The following is a 25,647-nucleotide window of genomic DNA, read 5'->3' as shown; positions in this document are numbered from 1 at the left end:
CGGAATCCATGGAGAGACTATATATCTTGAACTATGTATTTTTTCAAAGTACTCAAAAGGAATTCATACATTTTTTTGAGAGAGCTCACGGGGAAAAAATAGGGGACCTAGGTAACTCATTAATTTCTCAGGGAACCTGGAGAATTCACATATTTTTAAGAGATCTCACGTGGAATCCATACATTTTTTCAGAGAGTTCATAAGGATTCCACAGGCGGGCCAGGTAACTCACTAATTTTTCAGGATACCTTGGGAACCGAGGGAACCTGTACATTTTTTATTTTTTCAGAGAGCGCATGAGGAGCCCACCGGGAACCCAAGTAACTCACTAATTTTACAGGATACCTGGGGAACCGGGGAAACCTGTACAGTGTACACTTTTGTGAGGATTCACGTGGAATCCATATATTTCACAGGGAACCCGGGGAACTCATAATTTTTTTCGGAGAGCTCACGAGGAACCCATAGGGAACCCAGGTAACGCACTAATTTTTCGGGATACCTGTTGAACTAGGGGAATCCGTACATTTTTGAGGGGACTCACATGGAATCCATAATTTTTTTTCAGGAAACCCGGAGAACCCGGAGGAATCTATATATTTTTTTCAGAGAGCTCACGATGCGAGCCACAAGCGAACCAGGTAACCCAGGTAACCCAATAATTTTTCAGGATACCTGGGGAACCCGGGGAATCCGCACATTTTTTTGAGGGAGCTCATGAGCCCACAGGGGGCTCAGGTATCTTTCATGGTATCTAGGGAATCTATACATTTTTTTTTCAGAGAGTCCACGGGGAGAGCTCTACAGGGAACCCAGGTAATCCATTAATTTTTCAGGACACCTGGGGAATCCCTGTACATTTTTAAGGTACCTACTTGGAATCTATATGGTTTTCATGGAACCCGGGGATACTTTTCATAGAACCTGTAATAGCCTCTATTACCCTAAGAACTTCTTGGTTTCCTTCTTCGTTTAAGTCTGGGTGACTCTAAATTATAAATGGGTAAACTCGAATACGTATTTAGAGTATTTAGATGTAACTGTAACTCTCGACAATGTTACAATATCATGCTATGTGATATTCATGCTCGCGATAAGTTTTCCTGCTTTCCCGACTTAATTCCTTGCTGTTAAATTTAACGTAGAATCAATATCCAAATTGAAAATAGTTCGAGGTTGTCTGAAAATAATCTCTTCTGCCATAAGCTTCTCTGACCTCTTACCGCAGAATTCCAAGTAATTTAAAAGAAATCGCATGATAACATTAAATGTTATGTCACTCATTTGTGCAAATACTTTGTACAAATACTGAAAGAATAAAAACACTGCAGTGCATGTAGTTTAAGTACCTTGTCTGATATCAATATCCACTTCCCTGCTGTGTGAACAAATATTCCTGCAAATTTATTATTTTCGAATGGTTTTGCAGTGCTACGTCTACTTTGTAAGATTTATTATGAAAATTTCGCAATATACTATTTATTGTCGATTAACTGTTGGCAAAATAGGAAAAGTGGATAACTGACTTGATATGGAAAATTTTAAAATTAATAGCTAAAATGGATTTATAGTGGTGCACCAATGGGTGTAAATCTTCATAAATATTGTATTACACGAAGTCATTATTTTGGATTAAAAACAACTGGAAAATTGAGAAGACTGCAGGAGATAAATGACGTCAGTTATTCTATTTAAGCAATAGATTTGCTCATAAGAGGGTGGGTGGTATGTTCTATAGATAGTTCAACATATTTTGGTTTCGATTTTTTATTCAAGCGGAGAGCTTTCTTATTTGGTTCAATGCATATTTAATACAATTATTTGGTTAATTTTTAAAGCACAAAGTGTCTTTTGGGAAGAAGTAGGGGAAGGTTTTCAGGTTTCGTACACGCTGACTTCAAAAACTCCATATTTTTCTCATTTTTTTTTTTAATGAATCTGACCATGAAGCTTGAAAGCCATAGGAGACGGCTTTTGCCCATATGTATCTTTAGAACATCCCCGTTCTCCCTTTAGAAAAATTTAGTCGCAACTACCTCATAAACAGTTATGAAAACTATAAAATATAGCAAGCATAGATCCATCCATATATTTAGCTAGGGTAACTAAATGAAATAGTTGACCAACATTAGTTACAGTATCTTTTTCATTTAGTTATTATAACTAAATCAGATTAGTAACGGGTACTATAACATATTAGTTCCAATAACTAAATAAATGTGGTTCATACCCATCTTATTGGCTGTAATAACTATATTATATTGGTTGTGGTTACTATATAGCTCGAGAAAACTTCAAGACATAAGTAAAAAAACACTCTTTACTATTGAAAATGTTGTCAGAACTTTATGAAAATATAGGCTCATTTATTTGCATTAGTTGTGAGAACTAAAAGAAATTAGTGACCAAAATTAGTTGGGATATCGATTTCATTTAATTAACACAAGCAAATATAATTTAATAAATAATAAATTTATTAAATAATGTATTTAATAAATATAAATTAATAAATTTATTATGAGTAAAATGTTTTAAGATTATAAGAACTATTTCAAATAGATTTGATAATAATCACCCGATCAACTAATTTTCATTAGTAATGATGTCGAAGCTTTTCTAAGAGTCTACTAATCATCGAAGTTGTGTAAATATAATTTGTAAAACTGTTTTATAAATTAGTAATTACATAATTGTTTATTTATTTATAATAAATTTTGCAAGGTATATAATCAGTGTTAAAGTTATTAGAGGCAAAAGCCTGAAAAGGAGCTTTTACAATGGTGCTTAATAAGACGACAAAAGCATCTTTTTAATATGTATAAATACAAAAAGCAACGACAAAGCATCTTGATGTTACTTACTCTTCGTCCCGATCTCCTGTTGTTGTATCGTAAAAGACATCATCGTCTTGCGAACTGTCCTCTTCAGGGTCATCTTGATCCTGTAATTCATCCATATCAAGATCCAATTTCCTCTTTGTATCATCATCACCAGCCAATTTTGCTTTCGTAATTATCTCATCCCTGAAAATTAAAATTAGACTATTTAGGTTCTTGGAAAACTTGTGTACATCTTCAGTTTTCTTTTGCCCACTTTCACACCATGTGACTTCATCCCTTCATATGTATGGCTTAACGACTCTACCCAGAACACATGCTGCGCTCTTCGGGTAAGGGTAATGAAGGAGTTGATAGAGCTTTTATGTGGGAAGTAATTAACAATTCTTGGATAATTTCTCAGATGTCTCTTTGTTCCAATTTCTTAGAAAATAGAGATGTTTCTCCTGCTGAATGCAACCCATCCACCAAATTTCTCGAATGAAGTGCTCAAGTTCAGTACTTAAGATGTCTCTCCACTATTAACAACTTCACTCTTGTGAACATTTAATCCTTTTTCTCGTGTGGCTTCATCCATAAGATATATAATTGTGGAGGTGCTAGCACTGTGCTTTCATCAGCAAACCGAAAAGCTTTGCAGAAAGTCACAATAAAAATGCTATTCAGGTGATTTAGGGTGAAAATTAAGGGTAATATCATTGCTGATGTCTGCGGAAATCACTTACAACCGGCATCACGAAGATTCTTTTTCGCACAGAAAACGATGGAATTCCTGATTGAGTCAGACAGCTATCCAAATTAATCAAGATGTTTCCCTCTTTAGCCGTCTTTTATACATAATATTTGTGTATTATATAAGGGATGCTGGTTTATTGTTTGCCTCGCGACTGAGAGTACTTTAGAATGCTGATGAAAAGCTTCTTATATATTGTAACTTCATTTTAATGACTCTAATTCCAACCGTTTTGTGGCAGGGCTCGAAGCTTAAAATTCATTGGTGCGTATCAAGATGGGAAAATTTTAGAGGACGAAGAATAAACCAAGCAGTAAATATAACTAATTATGAAATTCACAGAGGACATCTATAATTAATGAATCATACCCACAACGTTTGTGCTGATTTTCTGTATTGCTATCTTTTTATTGTGATCAAAGAACACACATCGACTTGAAAGAATTTGGACGTAGAATTAAGAATAGCTGAGTGGATCGACTAAAATCAAATTACAAGATGAGTTGTTGAACTAAAAAAGAATTAGGATAAAGAATTGATTTGATATGAAGAGCTCAATACCACGTCATATTGACTACAACTGATCCTGAGATACTTAGCTGTAATAATTGATTTTCTATTTCGAAATTCTATTTCCAGTTTATTCACGATTCGTTACCTGTCAGAATATACAATCTAATCAATCTAAAACGGAATTTCAAGCCTATCAAATTAATTAATTGATTAACATGCGTTCCAAAAATACTCTTTTGAAAGGATTTAAACTTTTACTTTGACAAAAAGTTCTAAGAATGGGATAATTGATGTATACAGACGAAACGTTTGCCTGAATACTTTTGAAAGACAGAGAAACAAATGAGTAGAATAAAAAGAAAGATTCTTCAGTAAAAAATAGGTTTGTAAAATATTAAATTTGGGTACTAAACTTGATATTTTGGTCAGTAAAAGACCTTTATCAGAATGGGTCTGATTTATAAAATTATCATCTAATACATCTAATATATTTGCAGGTAGGGATTAGTGAGGAAGTTTAAAAATAGGGCTTTTTATTCTATTCTTGAATGAAAGGGGATCGCATCATGGTATAATACAGCTCTACAAACCATTTGTGAAGCTAAAATACATCGTGATAAGGCTCAATTCTATTCAAAAACATGAGAAAAAAATTTAATTTTAAAACTGCCCCATTTCTCCCTAAAGTGAAACCTTTTTATTTTCATTTTGCCAAAAGTTGTATGAAAACTTAACGCATTGGTACAGTATATTTTAAACCTACCATTAATTTGAGAAAACAGTAATAACAACCTTTTTTTATATATTGAGAAAATACGATTTTGGACACTTCAAGATCTTAAAAAATATTTTTAAAAAAAACTGGCTATACCATACAGAATTATCGATAGGGGAATGTAGGCAGCCTTCACACATTTTTTCGTGCTTCATATTCAGGATTTTTTTCTGACTAAACTGTAAACTGACTAAACTGACTACACCAAAAAGTTTTCTGATCTTTTAGCTTTCTGTGCATGCATAGTTCACTACTACAGAACTGTTGGTTTTTCCTGGACAGGAAAAAGAAAAAAAAATGACGATTTGTGCGATTCTTGCCCCCAGAGGCAGCATTCGCACGATGGGGGTTCGGGTTCGTCATTGCTTTTTCTCTCGAAATAAATTTTATCTACAATTAATAATTATTTTCCGATTGATATACTGTACCCCCGTGACCCCGCGGAAACTATCACTGCACTGAAAGAAGATCTTTAAAACACTTTTTTCACATTTTCTGGTGCACTGCTTTTCTTCCAAATGAATATCGAAAAATCGACTAAACTGTCAAAATTTTAAATGTGGCAACTCTAAAAAATTAATCATCTGAGGCCCAATTTTTGAAACTCTCACTCGCACCCGCGAGCTCTTTAGGGGCCGAGAGAAATCCACTCGCACATCCCGTAGATTTAAATCCTTCTGTAACGACTTCTTTATAACATAAAGTTCTCGTTGCACGTACTCAAGAATTTCCGTGGTGTGCGAGTCAATTTCTCTCGGACACTAAAGAGCTCGCGGGTGCGAGTGAGAATTTCAAAAATTGGCCCTCTGGTCTGCATCGCTGGAACATTGTAGAGGTTATGATTTTTAAGCTAGAGTTGCCTGATGGATGTGCGAACACTCACTCATTCAGTGTTTGAAACCACACACAGTGTAGTACTTACGAATTTTCCGCCACCTTGAAAATAATTTCCCTTCTATGCAAAAAGTTATTACGTAAATATCACCTCAAGTATACTCTTCATCCATTGTGTAAGTGATCTTTTTCTAAAAATGAGTTTAACTATGAGAAATCAAATGAAATGTGCGCCATCAAAATTATCCATTTTGGGCCAATTTTCTATTTGTGATCCTAACACCCAGGAAAGAAGGGCTTGGTTGCCTATTTGATGAAGATAAGGTTCATAAATACTTAACTTATGGCTAAGAAATGCGGAACCAACTCTTTGTAAACAAAGAGAAAATTCGCATCGTTCGAAAGCTCACACGTGCGAAGCCTGCCTACAATCCCCTATCGATTCGATATTAGTTATCATCCCATTATTAGTTTCATTATTAGTTATCATTCCGCCCCTGGTTGTTACGAATCTTTTATAGAATGCCTAATAGCATGTTTTGTGCGTTGTACTTGTTTGGAGCCTGCCAAAATCCACAAAGCTAAAATTCCGAAAGCCAAAATCCCAAAAAGCTAAAATCCCGAATATACAAAATCCTGAATGGATCGAAATCGAAATCTTGAAATGTTGGCTTTCAAGATTTCGATTTCGATTACCAAAACCCTGAAAGCTACAATACAGAGTGCCAAAATCCTGAATGGTCTTGAAAAGGACGATATTATTCAGAGGATAATGTGTAGAATAATCTCCCAAAATAGAGAAAATTTCTCTTTGCCTCCAACAACTGCGGGTGCAACTATAGGAGCAACTATGAAATTTTTAAAAATCTGGGATTTTGGCTTTTGGAATTTTGGATTTTCGGGATTTTGGCTTCAGGATTTTCGCTTTGTGCATTTTGGCTATTTTGGTTTTTTCGGGATTTTGGCTTTCAGTATTTTGGTATTCGGGATTTTAATCTTTTCGGGATTTTGGATTTTGAATCTTTCGGGACTTTGGCGTTCGGCATTTTGACTGCTTTGGGATTTTGGCTTATTAAGGTTTTTGTTTTTTCGTATTTGGTCTATTTGGAATTTTGCCTTTTGTGGTTTTATGTTCGGCTTTCTGAACATTTCGCGATTTTAACCTTTTAGAAATTTTAGTTTTCGGGATTTTAGCATTCATGATCTGAATGTCTAGAAAAAGACATTTTCACTGTGATATAATCTCATAAAAATGCACCTCCTCTGCCCAGAAAAACTCTGGGAACATGGTAGAAGCATCCACATTACGAGGAAGGCGTTCCTGGGTGATCTACGATCAACATATTCTTCAAATACTGGATATACAACAACATGATTGAATTGTAACAAATATACCCCGATACGATTAATAATAATCGGTTCATTCTTATTAGAAGTTTGCCATTTACGAATTAGATACGAGAGTTATACGGGCTTCAGACCTAAAGCTTAGCTATCTGGTTTAACTCCTCTAATTCCTCATCAAGCATGATTTTTTTTTAGGAAATTGTTGTTTAGGATTGAATATTAAGGGCAAATGATTTATTAGATTTTGAAGAATCAATAAAATTGCTTATTATTAAGATTTTTGAGACCTTAGGGAACTGAGCTAAACCTCCAGTCTGAAGCCGGTATTACTCCAGTTCAGAATATCAAAAAAGTAGAATATTTGGATAAGGGTCTCTCGGATAATTTGACTAAAAGATATGGTGAATAGTTAAGCCCATTAGTTAACAATCCTTTTAAACTAACTAAATTAAATTAAATATCCACAAAAATGAAAGAAAAAGCAAAAGATATGTTAGCTGATGACTCCTTTGGAATGCTATGAATCGATAATCCAAAATTGCCGGAATGTGTCGTTCTGTTTGTATTTTAGAGAATTAAAAAAAATGTTTGGTAAAACAAGGATAGTATTTGGAACCTTCGCTATGATACTTGAAAACTTTAAGTGTGCAAAAAGTTTAGTAACAAATTTTGAGATGTAAAGTGTTCTTCGAATAGTATTCATATCAGTTATGTACACTAAAGTGAGAAAGCTCAAAGCTAGTAATTCCTGCTCCTCTTAATCAAAGAGCATTCGAAAGTGGCTCAATTTATAAGTATGTTGCAGAACTTATAGTGTAGCACTCTCATGCACAAAACAGACAGACAAGTCCCAAAAGACAATATGGATCAGAGATGAATCCATTCAGAATGATTGAGAGGATATTTCTCAAACTGAATTGGATACTCGGTCAACCCTTACATAATCCTAGTGTTTCACAATTATATTTGGGTATCTCTATGGCAAGAATACATTTGTTTAGCCCTTAGGATTATTCATTGAATACCATTTGCAATAACTTTAATTAAATTGTTCCTGTACGCTTGAAAAATTAATGGATGTGTGAAATTGACTCGTAAACATTCAAATGTGGTATATTTGCCTAATACTATTATGTCCAAAAACCATTAAAAGCTTGATGTATAAACAAGAGAATTCACCAAATAAATCCCTATTAGGAAAAAAAGAGGAAACAAGAAAAAAAAAGAAAATTAATTATGGGAGAATGAAAGATTTTGCATAGATCATCCCTTGTAAAAAGAAAATAATTTATTATTTTCCTGTAGTCATGGATATAAAAGTAATTTGCAACTTTGTGAGATTTCCAAGTCACGCTTCTTGCCAAGTGCGAAGCACGGCATTTGCCCATAACTATATACCATCTCAAATAAGTACATAAAATAATGGAAGAAATTCTGAGTTGATGGGTGAGAACATTTTGGGTTCTATCCAGTTATATTTAATGTGGTAAATTGTGTGAAAATTTTAACTTTAAACTTTCCGCAATTGCTAATGGTGCCAAATTTATTTTGAGGAGCCTGACCCTAGAGTTGCGAAGAAATGTTAGAACTTAGAACAATCTAAAATTGAGTTTTGACCTTTCCAATGAAATTTTGTGTTAACACTGGATGTTCCAAGTTTTGTACGAATATTCATTTAATTTATTTGAAACTTTTAATACCTAGAATTTATGTCAATATAACTTTGTGTAGCCAATGTGCTTGGGCTAGATACGCTTTATTGTTTTATCTTCTTGCAATTTTCAAGCGGGCAGGCTTCGTCTTCAGTGACTTCATTTAAATCTTAATAAAGTTTTTATCAAGCAACATAATCTGGGTGAATATGACCCTATATTAAGCAGCTTTTGCCATATTTTACGGAAATTTCGAAATAGCTTCAAGGAATATACCTACAGATGTGCAATTTATAGGCTCATATCCATATATAAAATTCATAATCTGAATATCTGATCTCAGACAATAATATTGCATATACTTCCCAATTCAGAAACATTATTAAATACTCAAATTTTTAAGATTTTAAGAATAAATGTACAATTTTTGAAAAAATAAACAATATACATTACCTGTTTCGATGAAGTTCTTTCTTCGAGACACATACTGCTGTGTATGCGTCTTCCAAGAGGCAAAGCTCCTTTTTCTTGCAGTTAAGTGGTCGACATAAGTCACCTGGAAGTGAGAGCAAAAAGAAATAATGCAAAAGCATACAGAAAGCAATGTGGGAAATTTTAGTACAACGCGTATGGGTCCATTAATTTTGTTAATTTATTGGCTACGTGGCCTAGTAACATGAGCAACGTGATATTATTGGCTCAGTAGAAATCACAATTATATAAGAGATTATGGTACATCATGATTCAATCAGACTTAGTGTAGGAGAGGATGGGGTTTCTAGGCAAGTATGACCTTTGAAAATATTATTTGGATTATTTTTTTTAATTTTTTTTATATAATTTATTAAAAATCTAACTACAAGGTTCTTTACAATAAATTTCTAAGGAAAGAGATAGAGTCATAGACTCCTTACAACAAAGAAAATACCTCTGATAATACTAAAACAAATAAAGTATAGAAAAAGTAAATTCGAATGGAAAAATTAATTGGTATATTGAAGAAGGAAAAAAGAAATAAAAAAACCTAATGGAAAAATATTATTTGGATTAATAAATTTATTTGTGTACGAGAAATACTTTGTATTATATTTTAATAGCCAATATAGGGGAGGCTGGGGCAAAACTAGTCAAAACGCATATTTAATTCTTTCACGAGCTCTGAGAAAACTTAAACGTTTTATAATGAGCATTTCTTATAGGAAATTTACTGCTCTACAACATTGCAGAAGACTATTTTCCTGTATCTCGAAAGAAATGTGATTTTCGAATCATTTTCTAAAAGTCGATTTTGTGAAGATTCTCAAAATTGCTGGGGCAAATTTTGTCAGTCTTCGGATTATTTGTGACGTTTTACTCTCGCAAACGTTAAAAATATCAAATAGACATATTTTTATAGGAAATTTATTCCTCTACAACTTTGTCGAAGATAATCTTTCTCTATCTTAACGAGAAATGTGCTTAAATTAAGCTAATCAGTATTGATATTTTCTGTAAGCCAAATATTCCAAAAATGGAGCTCAAAATTTCAAGATTTTATATTTTATATAATCCTTCCTCGAATCCTTTGAAACTTTGTAAGTTTAAGAAGGTTTATGAAGGCTATTTATAATAAAAATTTCAAGCCTTAGTCTTTTTATATTAGAAAATAGTGAATATTGAAATTTTCGTTTTGACAAATTTTGCCCCAGTCTCCCCTACCCAAGAGAAACTAGATCTTAGTTAGTTTAAAAATAGTTCTTGAATTCTCCCTTTCTCCATTAATATTTTATCATTGTACTAAAATATAAGGTCGGTTGTGAAGTCGGCGGCAACCGCAGATGATAAAGAGCAATAAACTTATTATTATTATAGAATGAAAGAGATTCCCCAGAAAAGCTACGCAAGCCATTGTGAAAAGGCGTCGACCTCGGGGCAGACCTAGGCCAAGGTGGCTAAAACAAATTCAGGATCTTGCATGGGGGCACTGGTAAAAATAAAAGGATCATATTGATCAAAATTTGATCCTTTTGCAAAGGATGGATCAAATTAACATGTTCTGTTATTATGATAAATCTGCATTCAGAGTTTGAAATTTGATCCATCCTTTGCAAAAGGATCAAATTTGGATCAATTTATTCCTTTTATTTTTACCAGTGAGCGCTTTGGGATTGACCGTGAAAATCTCCCTGAAGTGGCGGAGAATTGCCAGGCGTAGGCTGCTAACCTAGAAGTCTGAAGTGGTTGAAAGTGATGATGATGGTGATTATTATAAAGTGACTCCGTAGGTAATCGGAACATTATAGAAAAACGTTAATTTAGGACTTGCAATATAGTGTGCAGGTTGATTTCCACTATTTTAGAAAAATTTAGTACATTACTGTACTAAAACTTCTTACAATTTAAAAAAAATAGAAAAAAATGGTAGGAACATTTTCTTAAGTAATTCGATGTTTGATTTTTGTTTTAAACGCAAAATTGACAAGGATTCCAAAACCTTTCCAATGAACCCAAAATTTCTCTAATGTAATGAAAAACATGCTCTTCAGAGCTGTTTTACTTTTGACCTTGAAACACCTTTATTCGGAATAATTCAAGGGCAAAATCGAAAATCTTGCGTAGTGGTTCTTCCAGATGAATTTTCAAAATTTAAAGGTGACAAAATAACGTTGGCTACATCAAAAGTAAATACAGAATAAATGCAGATACGACTATGATTGATACGACCCTCAAAATCTTTTCTAATTCTCCCGGACGATGTGGAAGATGGAAATTTTATGTTAAAAAAAATAATATTTATATCTGTGGAATTTGAACAGTTTGAGCAATAAAAACATATGATATAAGATATTTTTTTGTGAATTATTAATTATTTTGTGCAATAATTGTATCAATTGTTACGAAAATCATCCGTGTTAAAAACAATGTGCCCTAGTTTTTTTTTCACAATAACAAGATAATAATGAGTTAATGCACTAATGAATGAGGATATAAAAATTGTCATTCCGGGTGAAGCATATTTTCAATGTAATTGCTTCACTATAATTGTATTTACGATAAAACACATGTAATTAATATATTTTAAAATAAAAATCTATTTTATGAATTATAAATACCATTGGATTCACCATTGATAAAAAGAACAATTAATTTTTACCAATGTATACTTCATTTTATACGTATCATTTCTTTCAAAGAAGACTTTGAAGTTGGCAATCACTGTTTCACCGTAAAGTCGAGAAAGGTCTTTTTAGAAAGGAACGAAGAAACCAAAAATAACACCTGTGAAAGCTTCCATATATCGCAAAAATACCTTGTTTTGAGGCAACGGTTCGATGATAACTTCTGCTACAGTCAGTGTGTAATATTAAATTAAATGCTGGAGGAAAGACCAGAAATCCATTGTGCAGTTGTGAAAGACACCGCCGAATGGTTAAGGAGACTGAGAGTGATTTGAGTTTGAGTATCTTTCGTCTGTTTGAATGCTCAAGTGTATCATTTTGTATGTTTCCTCATACTATTGACTACATGTATACACCCTTTTATTATGCATGAGAGGTAAATGTTATTTGCTGGCAATGAAAAAAGTGCCAGAGCCAGAAAAAGGATCTGAACAGCACTTTTAGGAGTTGTACAAACACACATTTTCTGAATATTTCATTCCACATCTTTCCATTTTGCCATAGAAAGAGAATTAAATTTATACAATTGAATATATGTTAGGGCAGTATGGGGCAGTTTCAGGATGCAAAAATTTCATCTTTTGCGGTTTCTTCCTTGTCCTTTGAAAATAATGGGATTTGGGTTAGAACCTTTATGCTGCTTGAGTTTGTTTGAGTTCTGCAATTAACTTTATCATATAACTGCATCAAAACGGAACTTTACAGAATTTTGAACTCAAAAAAATACAGTACATAATCTGTCTTTTCTAATTTGTTAACGGACTAGAGACTAAATCGTAAAGCGGTCTTCATACTAGAGGTTAAGCCCAGTTTCTGAAAGTCTCAAAATCGTAAATAACACTTTATACTGAATATTGATTTTGATTTAAATTATTGTCACTTCTGTTTTTCTTCCACTACCTATGCAGTCATCGCCGTCTTAGCGTCGATTCTAACCCCCGGGATTAAAACGATGGAAAATCCTTTAATTGGTTGTACGTTTAATGACCGTACATATGCGTGTAGGTCACTAACATGGGAAGATGGGTATACTCACAGGGAGAGATAGAGGAAGAACCTAGACATTGAAGCTGTTCGGCTTCCTGTTTGTATTAAGGCATTTGATTTGTAGACTAAACAGAACTTAATGGTATGGATTGGAATATCTAGCCCTAGATCAAGATTTTTAAAAGAATCTTGACTGATAAGAAATTAAAGAAATATGTCTAAGCTTTAGATGTGAACCCCGTGATGCCTGTTCAAATGTACGAGCTTAATCAGATAAGTTTTCTACTAGTTAGCGGATCTCAGTGGTGCAATAGACAAGATCGTTGGCTCTTGGGCGGTGAGATCTCTGACTCGACTCTCACAGGTGCGAGTTTGCGTTCCGCTCGGTTCAAGCACCTAAATATCAGGAAAAGACATTTCACTGTGATAAAGAGGTGGCAAAACATTCCAGGCTTTGCGGAATGCTCGAACCCGTGAATTAGAAGGTATCCTTTTAAAAGTACTTGTGCATTATTTACCGTTTACCGGTTTTCAACCGATTTAAACCGATTTGTAAATCACTCGATAGATCCCAGAAAATAGATTTAATGAAATTGATTTTCGTATATTAGTTCATAACCGGTTCATTACCGGTTACAACTGATTTTAACGGCATTATAAATAACTCAAAAATTACCCAAGAATTGTTGTTGCTATTGTGATTAACCCGAAACTAAATCTCACAGAATTTGCTACACTTTGATTCCCTTTAATCCGAAACTTTAAATTTAATTCATTTATGAACTGCCCCATCCTCCCCTATTTTCCTTTTCCATTTTTTTTCTGAAAATATACCTTTTGTCGCATATCTGTCCGCACTTTAGATTTTGAGCATAAGCCTCGAGTGTGCCTCATGAGATTTTCCAGATAACTTCTGCATAAATTGCAAAATTGAACTTTCTACATGAAATTGTCTCTTTATAGTCTTCTGTTCAACTTTTTGTTTAGCACTTCACTGAATTGACGGCAAGAACTTTAGTTTTGGGAATAAAATATTCAATGGCTTTCAATGGTAAAGTTCTCTGAATGAGATTTGTACCTCAAAGCTATTGAAGAGTGTACAAATAGTTTGAGTCACAAAAGAATTTTACGACTGTGGAAAATTAAATAATTTACATCGAAAAATTCCTTTTACCTCCAAGCTTCTACGAACCATCCCCAATTTTTTTTCCATACCAATAAACTGAAATGAAATTCCGCGCAAGCAGAAAGTTGTTCTTCAAACTATTTGTCACTTAAAGTCTTAAGACTGAAAGGGAATTCCTAAAAATTTTCTGGAGTAATATCATCATAAAAAAATTTTTATCAAAATGAAAGTAGAAAAGTCTGCAATTTCATTTCAAACTCAACAAGGACTTTCTCCAGAAGAAATAAATTGGAATCAACTCTAAAAGGAATTTTATTATATATTTTTTTCGCGAAAGTAACTTGTAACATGGCAATATTTATCCAATAATATTTTTTTCGCGAATATCTTACAACGAGAAAATATAAATTGGCTTTTTTCCAATGTATCAATTTCATGTGACTGTACGTTGTTTGTTGTTTTTAAACAATGGCAACATAATATGAATGTGATTTATATATTTTATATGTTTTTCAGGCTAAACAATTTAAAAATGTATGAGGAAAATTGAGTTTGTCGATTTATTGGAAGCATTAGTATTAAAATTTTAGAACGACAACAATATGGATGTTGGAAACGCGAGCGCTAACTGGCGGAAATATTTGAAGATTTATTATGTAAGCCCTTCCGGCACATTTGTCAGTCTTTTTGTAGAAAGCGTGGCGTGACGTGCATTTGTGAATTTTCATAGGAAAAGAATTTGCGTAAGTTAGGATATTTCCTCATGTTAAAAATCTATTTAATTTAGTAATATTTATTGGTTAGATTTGGCTGAACTCCTTGGGAGACGATCAAGCTAAGTCCTGAGTCAGGAAAAAGAGTTATATAACTTGGTAGGTTCGATAAACGATTGAAAGAAATTTAAAATGGCGTCAGGATAAAAATTATTAATTGAATTACAGGTTGTAAACTTTCAAAAAGCTTGAGGTTGGTGGAAGCAAACGGAGGCCGTTTGAGATTAAAGTAAGGATTGAATTGTTTGAATTAAAGAAATGAATTGAAGTGTATATTTATTTTAGGGACCACCAACATTCATTTATTCATTTGTAATCAGCCATTTAGTCATCGCCAAAGTAATCAAGTCCTTGCAGTCCGCCACGGGGAAATTGAGTTAATAAAAATAAATACAGTCCACTATCTCTTGATTTGTTTGACCCAGGGGACTTGGTCCCCAACAAGTGGTCCTTCTCACCGTGGATCAGTGACAAGTGGTCCTTCTCACCGTGGATCAGTGACTGCAACGGACTGCAGAGGATTTGATTGTTCTGTCCGGAAAGGACCGCGATTGTCGCGATTGTGATTCTTGATTTGTGAGGGCTTTCCAGACGAATAGCACGATGCCTCGCAAGAGCCAAAGGGCAACAAAAGGTCGACCTCCAACTCGTTATGGCTTTGATGAGGAGGATAACGACCTTGAACTGACTCTCACTCAGGCTAAGATTGAGAGAACACGTAAGGAAATGGAGTTTTTGTCATTGCGGGAAAAGGAACTTGAGTTGCGCCAAAGTATGATGAAATCTAAGCGGATGAATTCACCAACAATTCTGGGGGATGTCCAGGGGGATATTCCAAGGACCTCAACACCTTTTTCATCGAATTCACGCAAGAAAGTTGAACTTTTCAACCCTCTGGTTACGAGGGGAAATGTCGTGTCTGATGATGAAGAGGCACCAGTGAATCTGGACGTGATCGTTGACAGGTTTGCAGAGTTCCAGAAGAAACTGATTGACGACGCAGCCCCGAAGAAGGAAGTTCTCACAATGACAAATGATCAGTTCCATTCGGCAATTCAGGAAGCTGTGAAGGCTAAAGAGAGAGAAATTGACACCAAACTTACTGGCTCCAAAGTGAAGCAAAATGCCACTAATGATGTGGACAAACACTCAAAAACGTCATCGGATGTTTTGGAGGTTATGGAGCGTTTTCTTGTACGCCAATCTTTTGGAACAGATGTACAAAAGTTTGATGGGAGTGTGAAGGAATGGCCGTTGTTCCGTGCTTGGTACGAGAACACTACCCAGACGTGTGGATATACGGATGTTGAGAGACTCAACCTGCTTCAGAGGTGTCTCACTGGAGAAGCCAAAGAAACAGTCAGATTTCTTCTCTACTCAGCATCGAATGTGAACAAGGCTTTGTCGTCACTGGAAGAGCGATATGGACAACCTGAACATCTGATTCGCACCATGATTGCACAGGTGAAGGCTTACCCACCTGTAAGAGTAGACAAGCCGGAGAGCTTGGTTGAATTTTCCACTATGATGGTGAACATGGTAGCAGCGATTGAGGAATTCAACCGAATGTGCTACATTGATAATCCCCAGCTGCTGGATGAGCTTGTGCTAAAGCTCCCGATGTCAATGCAGATTTCTTGGTCAGAATTCCAGGTGACCAAGAGCTACGTGACAGTGAAAACCTTGTGTGACTGGATTGCGGTAAAGGCCAGGGCGGCGAATTATCGTGTACAGGTTAGGGACTCAGCGAAAATTGAGCAGAAACCTGTCAAAGGCAAAACCGTGGCAACTGTCAATGAATTGACCGAGCTGAGAGCCGAAATGGCGGCATGCAGCTTTTGCAAGGGAAAACATGCCCCACAAAATTGTGAGACTTTTAAGAAGCTCAAAATAAGCGACAGATGGAAGATTGTGAGAGAAAAGGGAGTTTGTTTCAGATGCTTGAAGCCAAATCATTCTCTCTCAACTTGCAGTGATAACGGAAAATGTCCAAAACCTGGTTGTGGTCAGAAACACCACAATCTTCTCCACAGAGATGACAAGCAGCAAATGTTCTCTCTAGCTCAGAGAGAAGATGAGGAGAAGCTAGATGCTTCAGATTTCCCTACTGAGACTGATCAGGACTCGGATCAGGAAGATGAAATTTCCCCACAGAGGGGAATTGTGATGACTGGAGCCACAGTGGCTCATGCCAATACGAGTAATAAGATTCTCATGAAGATACTTCCGGTGTATGTTACTGGACCGAAAGGTACCTTGAAGGTCTACGCCTTTTTGGATGAGGGCTCCATGCTGACAATGATGAAGGCATCTCTAGCAGAGAAATTGGGGCTTAGTGGACCAAAGTGCCCTCTGACGTGGCAAGGAGCTGGACCGACAGCATGTACTGATCTGACATCGACTGTTGTCAACTGTAGAATCAGAGGTACTCATCCCAAAGCCAAGGAGTATTTAATGCAGAAAGTTAGGACTGTCTGTGAGTTAAGTCTCCCTAGGCAGACAGTGGATATGGAAGCACTGTCACGGGACTGGAAACATATGGCCGATGGTCATTCTGAATCCATGGTGGATGCAGAGCCCGATCTGCTGATAGGGCTGGACAACACTCCCTTGATTGTGTCACGGGAGATTATCCACGGACCGTGGAACGCTCCCTATCTGGCTTTAACTTGGTTAGGCTGGGTAGTAATGGGAAAATTGAATAATCAAACCTCATGTGAGGTAAAGACCTACTCCTACTCTATTGTGGAACGCAAAGATGAGCTGTATGAAATGGTGAAGAATTCCTTTTCCTTGGAGGGCTTTGGTACTGAAGGTCAAGAGAAGGTACTCTCTCGTGAAGATAAGAGAGCTCTTGAAATCATGAAGCGCACCACCCGTAGGACGAGTGATGGGCGTTTCGAGACTGGATTGCTGTGGAAGCAAGGTCATCAACCAATTGTGCCAGAGTCAAGAGATGTAGCTGTCAAGCGCTTGTACACCATGGAGAGGAAACTAGACAGAGATCCGGCATTGGCCGAGGCTTACTGTGCCAAGATAAGTGATCATCTTGAGAAGGGATACTTGATAAAGCTCACAGAAGAAGATAGGATGACTCCTACTGGAAATACTTGGTATCTTCCACACTTTGCGGTTTTTCACCCGGCTAAGGGAAAAATTCGAGTGGTATTCGACTGTGCGGCTAAGTCAGGGAATGTATCACTTAACGATCTGCTGATGAGCGGGCCAGACTTATTGAAATCACTTCCGGCAGTGTTGGAAAACTTCAGAAAGGGTAAATTCGCATTCACTGGAGACATCAAGGAGATGTTTCATAGAGTTTATGTTAGGGCAGAAGATACCAACTATCAAAGAATCCTATGGAGAGGAATGGATAGGAAAAATGAGCCAGAAGAGTACAAGATGAATGTGATGACATTTGGGGCATCTTGTTCTCCCACTCTAGCGTCATATGTGAAGAATCTAAATGCCCAAGAATATGCCGAAGAATTCCCAGAGGCAGTGAAGGGAATACTACACAATACATACTGTGACGATTATCTGGGATGTGCAGATACCATTGAGGAGTCTCGCGGATTGATCAAGGATATTGTTCAGGTTCATAAAGCCGGTGGCTTTGATATAGTGAACTGGACAGCCAATGACAGCAGAATTCTTAATTGTGTGAGTGACACGATGAAAAGTTTGAATGCGAAGGATGAACCTGAAAGAATTCTTGGCTTGTGGTGGGACTCTTCTGAAGATGTCTTCACTTTCAAGACCACATTCCATCGCGTCGCATCTGATATTCTGTCTGGAGAGAAGATACCCACAATGAGAGAAGTATTACGGCTGGTAATGTCAATCTTCGATCCATTGGGATTTTTGGCTATGTTTTCGGTGAAAGGAAAGATGATTCTCCAAGAGATTTGGCGTCAGAAAATTGGATGGGACGACATCATTTATGGTGTGGCTTTGGAGCAGTGGCAAGCATTCATCAAGGAGCTAAAAATGATTGACACAGTGAAGATACCGAGATGTTATTCTCCGAAACTTCCGGAAGCAACTTCAATCCAGCTACACGTCTTTGGAGACGCCAGCGAGAGTGCCTATGCATCAGTTGCATATTTACGGATTGAAAGTGAAAATAGTGTTGAAGTGGCTTTTGTGTGTGCTAGAACTAAAGTTGCTCCATTGAAAGCTACCAGTATCCCAAGACTTGAGTTACAAGCTGCAGTACTTAGTGCGCGAGTTAGCGTTGCGGTAAAAACATCTTTGGATCTTGAATTTGATCGAGTGGTTTTGTGGACGGATTCCCTAACGGTGATGGGGTGGATCAAAAGTGATTCTCGTAGATACAAGCAGTTTGTTGGACACAGAATAAGTGAAATTGACCAACTGACAGAGATTCATCAATGGAGATGGATTTCGACTACACAGAATCCAGCTGATTTGGCCACGCGTAGAAAGCCGTGTGATTTCAGTGCGTCCTCTAAATGGTTCACTGGGGCGACCTTCCTGAAATTGGAGGAGGAACAATGGCCTCAAGATGATAAAAAACAAAAAGTTGCAGACAATGGAGACATTGAGGTGTTTCAAGTGTTAGTGAACGTTGAAAGGTTTATTGGAAATCGTCTGATTCCAGAGATGAGTCGTTTTTCCCGCTGGAATCGACTTGTCAGAGCGACTGCTCAAGTGAAAAATTGTGCGCAGTTTTGGTTGAAAAAGTGGCGTAAAGCGAAAGAAAATCTAAAAACAAGTGAATTACCCGGACTCAAAGTGAGTGATTTGATAGAAGCAGAAAAAGTGTTGCTTCAGGAAATACAGTCAGTGTACAGAAGAGAAATACAGTGTCTCCAAGAGGGAAAAGTAATTCCCAAAGAAAGTGATTTGTATCATTTGACGCCGTTTGTGGATTCTGATGGATTATTGAAAATGAGATCACGTTTGCAAAATAGTGAAGTGCGAGTAAAGTGCCCCATTATTCTTCCGCCGAAGCACGTGGGGACAAAGTTGATTATTAGTGATTTTCATGTTCGGAATCATCACCAAGGACGAGAACAAGTTGTAAACAACGTTCGTGAAAGATTTTATATTCCAAGAGTGAGAGTGGCAGTCAAGAGGGCTTGGCATGAGTGTCAAATTTGCAAAAACAAACGCGCCCAACCTTTGATTCCTGAAATGGCCGTGCTTCCATACGCAAGAGTTAATGATTCAGTGTATCCCTTTGTAAAGAGTGGAATGGATTATTTTGGACCATTAGAAGTGAAGGTGGGTCGTCGTGTGGAGAAAAGATGGGGAGTAATCTTCACTTGCCTAGCGACTCGTGCTGTGCACTTGGAAGTCGCACACTCCCTGACGACAGACAGTGCCATCATGGCAATTAGACGTTTCATGAATCGACGCGGATCTATAACTGATATGTTCTGTGATAATGGAACAAATCTTCGAGGAGCTGATAACGAATTTCGACGACTTTATGCAGCCGTAGATGAAAAGAAGATCCAGGAAACCTTCTCCGAAAAGCGTGTGGAATTTCACTTTAATCCACCAGCCGCACCACATATGGGCGGTGTTTGGGAAAGACTTGTCCGTTCCGTCAAAGTTGTATTGAAAGAGGTCATGAGGACACGGCATCCCACTGATGAGGAGTTACACACATTCTTTATTGAAGTGGAGTATATTCTAAATAACCGGCCTTTAACTTATGTGTTGATTGATCCTGATGACGAGACTGCCATCACTCCCAATCATTTCTTGATTGGAAGATCTGGAGAGAACCGACCGATTGGGACCTTTGATGACAGCGATTTGTTCCTCCGCAAAGCATGGAGACGAGCCCAGTATTACGCAGACCATTTTTGGCGTAGATGGATGCGTGAGTACCTTCCCGAGTTGACAAGACGAACTAAGTGGTATTCTACCACTAAAACTATCAAGATTGGAGATGTCGTTGTTGTGTGTGATGAACAGTTACCTCGCAACCAGTGGCCCTTGGGTCGAGTGGAAGAAGTATTTCCTGCCCCTGATGGGAAAATTCGTTCAGTGATGGTAAGAACTCGTTACGGCCTATACAAGAGACCAGTTGCAAAGCTTGCTGTGCTGGACGTGGAGTAGGTGGGTGCAGGAGCACCAGAGGGGAAAATGTTGGAAACGCGAGCGCTAACTGGCGGAAATATTTGAAGATTTATTATGTAAGCCCTTCCGGCACATTTGTCAGTCTTTTTGTAGAAAGCGTGGCGTGACGTGCATTTGTGAATTTTCATAGGAAAAGAATTTGCGTAAGTTAGGATATTTCCTCATGTTAAAAATCTATTTAATTTAGTAATATTTATTGGTTAGATTTGGCTGAACTCCTTGGGAGACGATCAAGCTAAGTCCTGAGTCAGGAAAAAGAGTTATATAACTTGGTAGGTTCGATAAACGATTGAAAGAAATTTAAAATGGCGTCAGGATAAAAATTATTAATTGAATTACAGGTTGTAAACTTTCAAAAAGCTTGAGGTTGGTGGAAGCAAACGGAGGCCGTTTGAGATTAAAGTAAGGATTGAATTGTTTGAATTAAAGAAATGAATTGAAGTGTATATTTATTTTAGGGACCACCAACATTCATTCATTCATTTGTAATCAGCCATTTAGTCATCGCCAAAGTAATCAAGTCCTTGCAGTCCGCCACGGGGAAATTGAGTTAATAAAAATAAATACAGTCCACTATCTCTTGATTTGTTTGACCCAGGGGACTTGGTCCCCAACAATGGAGTTTTATATAAAAATTAGGTATTCATTATGTAATTGATTATCATTCCCTCGTGCAAGTTTCATACAAATAAAGAAACATTTTATTCAATTAATCCAAGTTATTAAAGTAACTGGGGATTGAATTATTGTCTTTCAAAACCATATTGAAGATCATTCTGTTTTTTTTTTAAACTCAAAATCGTTAGGATTAATCTTTTATCGCACTTAACTTGTTTTTCTAAAAATGAAACGACTTCGATAAGTTTATTTTGGATTATATGGTGAGTGATATGGTAAGTAATATGCTGTGGTTTCTTTACTGAGCAAACTCGAAAGACATGGAAGCAATGCTTTTGAAACTATACGTAACAGTGTTCCAATTTCAAACTTTTAACTGCTTAAACTCTTCAAATAGAGCAATATAATTTTTCTATGTTTCACTCCTGGAAAGTTTATAACCTTCTTCCCCCTGGTAATCCAGTTTCCGACATATTTTGCGAATCAGACGATTTTTGAGGAATGATGTCACATTGCTTGTCCGTTTGTCTTCCTGATCCGTGTGGCTATTACCTGTGCTAGGTCAAACGGTTAATGAAAGCTGTTTGAGTTTTCGAAGTGGTCCTTTTCATTGACTCAATCTTATATCGTATTTAATATTCCTTAATTTTTCCCCAACAAGTCTATTTCTCTGCCAAAATTTTATTTGTAAAGCAATTTAGAAAGTTTCTCAATAGATTTTACAACACGATTCTAAAATAATTAAATTCAAGACTAATATCTGAGGTAACACGTCTAACTTCTGAAGTATTCAATAATATGATAAAAATGTTTGTGATTAAGAAAAAACATTTTAGCAAAACGTGTTTTAAAGTTTACGTGTATTTAAAAATAAAGATCATTCGGCTTTTGTTAAGTGCTCGAACTCGTGATTTGCTTGGAAGCTGGTATATTTCAAAAGTACTTTCAAATCATTTACGGTTTACCGGTTCCTAATCGATTTCAACCGATTAATAAATCACTCAAAAGATTCCCCAAAAGAATTTTAAGAGAAATAAGGTAGACGTTGGTATTATCGATCAGTTCAGGAAATAATCAACTTTAAGAGATAAAAAACGATATATACTTTCGTATTTTTGAAGTGAAAACTTATTATAGTCAATCTTGCAGATGTCCTGTACAAGATCGACCACTAACATTCTTGATATATTTATTTTGGAGCGGTTTAAATTCAAAATCAAAATCAATTGTATCGATAAGAAGCGTACAAACTATTAAATTCTAAAACTAATTAAATTAGAAAAATTGTGAAATTTATTGTGAAAGTTGTGAAAAAATTACCGGAAAAATTGTGAAATTTTTTATTTGATATCGTGAAACATAAAATAATTAAACAATCATATAATAATTAAAGCTCATGTAGAAAAATTATTTTTTTATCCATCAATTGGAAGAGAAGTCGATATTACAAGCATCGCTTGATCGATATTTTGAGCGTTTTGGTAATACCAGCGTTTACCCTAGAGTTGATTTTTGGACAAAACTTACAACGTTTTATAACTGGTTCATAAGTGGTTCACAACCGATTTAAAATTGATTTACAAATCACTTCAAACGTTTCCCAAAATACCTTAAGTGGCCTTCAGACTAGAGGTATAGCCCAGTTCCCGAAGATATTGAGATCCTAAAACGCTGCCACTTTAATTGCTTTTTCAGAACCTGATAGGTCATTTGCCTTTAATAACCCATTCCTATAAGTCAAAATTTTCCAAAAAATCGTGGCTGATAAGAAATTATAGAAGTTAAGTCATATGGCTAAAGTGCTCTTCAGGCTAGAGGTTTAGTCCAGTTCCCAAAGATCTCAAAATCTTAGGGGGAACTGGGGCAGTAGTAAACTGGGGTAGTTGTAAACACTGTGATTTTTTTCAATAATTTTAAGACTCCAGAGGATAAAACCCATAAGCATTCATAGATACCATGGGGATGTATGTCCACAGATGAATTGGTCAATAAAATCCTAATACTTTAAAAATAAAAATCATTTTTCCCGAAAATGTCGATATTTCGATTATTTTGGTCATTTGGATTTCCACCTGGAAATTAAAAACTGTGTAAAATAATCGAAATGTAGGAATACCAGTTCTTTCCTACATCTTTTAGGATTATATTTATGCATTTACTAGAGAAATTGATATTCTCATTTTTTTGAAAGAATTAATAATTGGTCAGAAAACAGCATTTGGGGTAGATGTAAACAGGCAATTTCAATTACACAAAATGAGTAGGTAAAAGAGCGGGAAATTGACCTTCATGCGAAATATCTATAATTCATTGACTACGAAAAAAATTGGTGGCGCTGTGTTCAATAAAAAGTCACATGATGTCAAAATATGGGGAAAATCCATTGAAAAATGTCTTTGATATGCATGCTTTTAGTTTTTTTGCTATCTTAATTATTCTTTGTAAAAAGTGTCGTGATTTTTTGAAAAATATACAGTCTTTATATATCTCTTAAGTAATTAAAATAATCGAAAGTAGTGCAAAGTTAATTTCAAGGGTGGGAAAAAAGGTGTTTACATCCTCCCCAGAAAGTGGTTACTTCTACCCCAGGTATTTTGTGAAAAGAGAAAAATGCACAATGACACAAATTTTATTTTTATGGAAAACTCAATTGTTTTCCAGCATCCGCATTACCCTCGATGGATTGCCTATACCCAAGGGTAAAACATTAGCTAAGAAAGATTGTCCAAAAAATTACGGTGTCCTTGGAAAATCACCTCAAATTCGCATCTATCGAAAATGGTTACATGTGCCCCAGTCTCCCCTAAATAGCAACCAATTTTATTGCATTTTCTGAATTTAATAATCCAATCCTAAGATAATTTTTTCAAAAAATCTTGATTGTTGAAAAATTAGAGCAGTTAAGCCATATGGCTATGTCTCAGGTCTGAAGCCCGTTTTAGGCGTTATATAATTGAATTTCGGATAAAAATCAGTTATCGGTTATGATAACTTTGCGAAATGCATGAACTTAATTAAATGCTATATCTAAAAATGCTTTATTTAAATTAGTTAAATGCTATATTTAAAAGTACTCTCACATCATTTACAGTGTGTAGGTTCTTAACGGATTTGATCCGATTCCGTAATCGCTTGAAAGATATTTCAAAATAGCTTAAGAGTAATGTAGAATTGGTTTTGGGTAAAAAATTGCTTATCGGTTTATAACCGGTTCATTAGCGATTCATAACCAAATAGAACGCGTTTTCGAGTAATCCCGAAAAAAATAATTTAGAAAGGGAAGGGGAAAAAAGAAAGGGTCGACTTATTGGGAGTCCCTCTAAGATTCCAAGTCTCTATTTCCAACCATTTGGCTTCTAGGCGTGGTAACGGCCAGACTAACGGACAGACAGACAGACGAACAGCCTGACATCATTTCTCAGAAATCGTTTGAAACGTGGAGATATGTTCAGAAAAGTGGACCCCGGGGAGTGGAAGGTGTAAGTTTTGAGGATGAGAAAAAATTGAATAAGAACCTTTAGAATGCAGGGTAAAATGGTGTGATTCGGAATCATTTATAATTCGGAATTTTGAAATCTCCTCAGTGTTTAAGAGGGCAAAAGAAAATAAAACGAAGAAGTACCCTTAAACGTAAGGCTTAAACTTTTTCGTGTTTTTTTTCTCCTTGCCTGTTCGAAGCAGTGAGAAAATATTAAATTCCGAAATTGAAATAATTTCTAATTGTCCCATTTTACCCTACATAAAAAGCGTAAAAAGATCGCGTTAAATAAGTGACAATGGGTATGCTCATAATCTGAACTTTATTCTCCTGAAGTGTCTCTGATAAAAGGTAAATGGTATTCTATTTACAAAAAAAACGTCTTTGATATGCGTAGAATTCAAACTCAATTTCGAATTTTCGAATTCTAAACTTACTCAGTTATGATTATTCGTGAAATTACTACTGAGATAGTTGCTTTCTTTCCTACAATAAAGTGAAGACTAATTCATATTGACAAGGCCTTTCGAAATTTGAACGGGAAATATTTTAGTCACCATGTGGACGCAACAAGTAGTAAAAATATTTTTCGTTTGATTTTCGAAATTGATCTTCGAATGTCTTTTTTCTTAGAGAAACCCCGGCTGGTTATAGGTTTGCAAAAGTGTTTCTTTTTTCTGTTTTCAATTCCAAAGATAT

At 35.8% G+C, this 25,647-nt stretch overlaps 2 protein-coding genes across 4 annotated transcripts in view; one reads left to right on the top strand and one right to left on the bottom strand.

Moving 5' to 3' along the window:
* Window positions 1–25,647, bottom strand: part of LOC129809938 (proteoglycan Cow) — a 104,920-nt gene that overhangs the window by 32,904 nt on the left and 46,369 nt on the right. Inside the window, exons 3-4 of the mRNA XM_055860100.1 lie at window positions 9,145–9,247; window positions 2,862–3,023 (exon numbers count right to left, since the gene is read on the bottom strand). Coding sequence (XP_055716075.1) covers window positions 2,862–3,023; window positions 9,145–9,247 — 265 coding nt within the window. The remainder of the gene's footprint in view (window positions 1–2,861; window positions 3,024–9,144; window positions 9,248–25,647) is intronic.
* LOC129809932 (uncharacterized) lies at window positions 17,919–21,430 on the top strand. Of its 3 annotated transcripts, none has more exons than XM_055860084.1 (2): window positions 17,919–20,995; window positions 21,057–21,430. In XM_055860084.1, the coding sequence occupies exon 1, from the start codon at window positions 17,952–17,954 to the stop codon at window positions 20,829–20,831; it is 2,880 nt and encodes a 959-aa protein (XP_055716059.1). In that variant the 5' UTR covers window positions 17,919–17,951; the 3' UTR covers window positions 20,832–20,995; window positions 21,057–21,430. The 3 variants fall into 3 exon arrangements, with proteins under 3 accessions (XP_055716059.1, XP_055716061.1, XP_055716060.1); XM_055860086.1 differs by having other exon boundaries at window positions 17,919–21,124; window positions 21,194–21,430; XM_055860085.1 differs by having other exon boundaries at window positions 17,919–21,254; window positions 21,311–21,430.

Source organism: Phlebotomus papatasi, chromosome 1 (assembly GCF_024763615.1).
Source record: "Phlebotomus papatasi isolate M1 chromosome 1, Ppap_2.1, whole genome shotgun sequence".
NCBI classification, from domain to species: Eukaryota; Metazoa; Arthropoda; class Insecta; order Diptera; family Psychodidae; genus Phlebotomus; species Phlebotomus papatasi.
The sequence above is the reverse complement of the archived record's forward strand: the minus strand, read 5'-3'. Positions and strand labels throughout refer to the sequence as shown.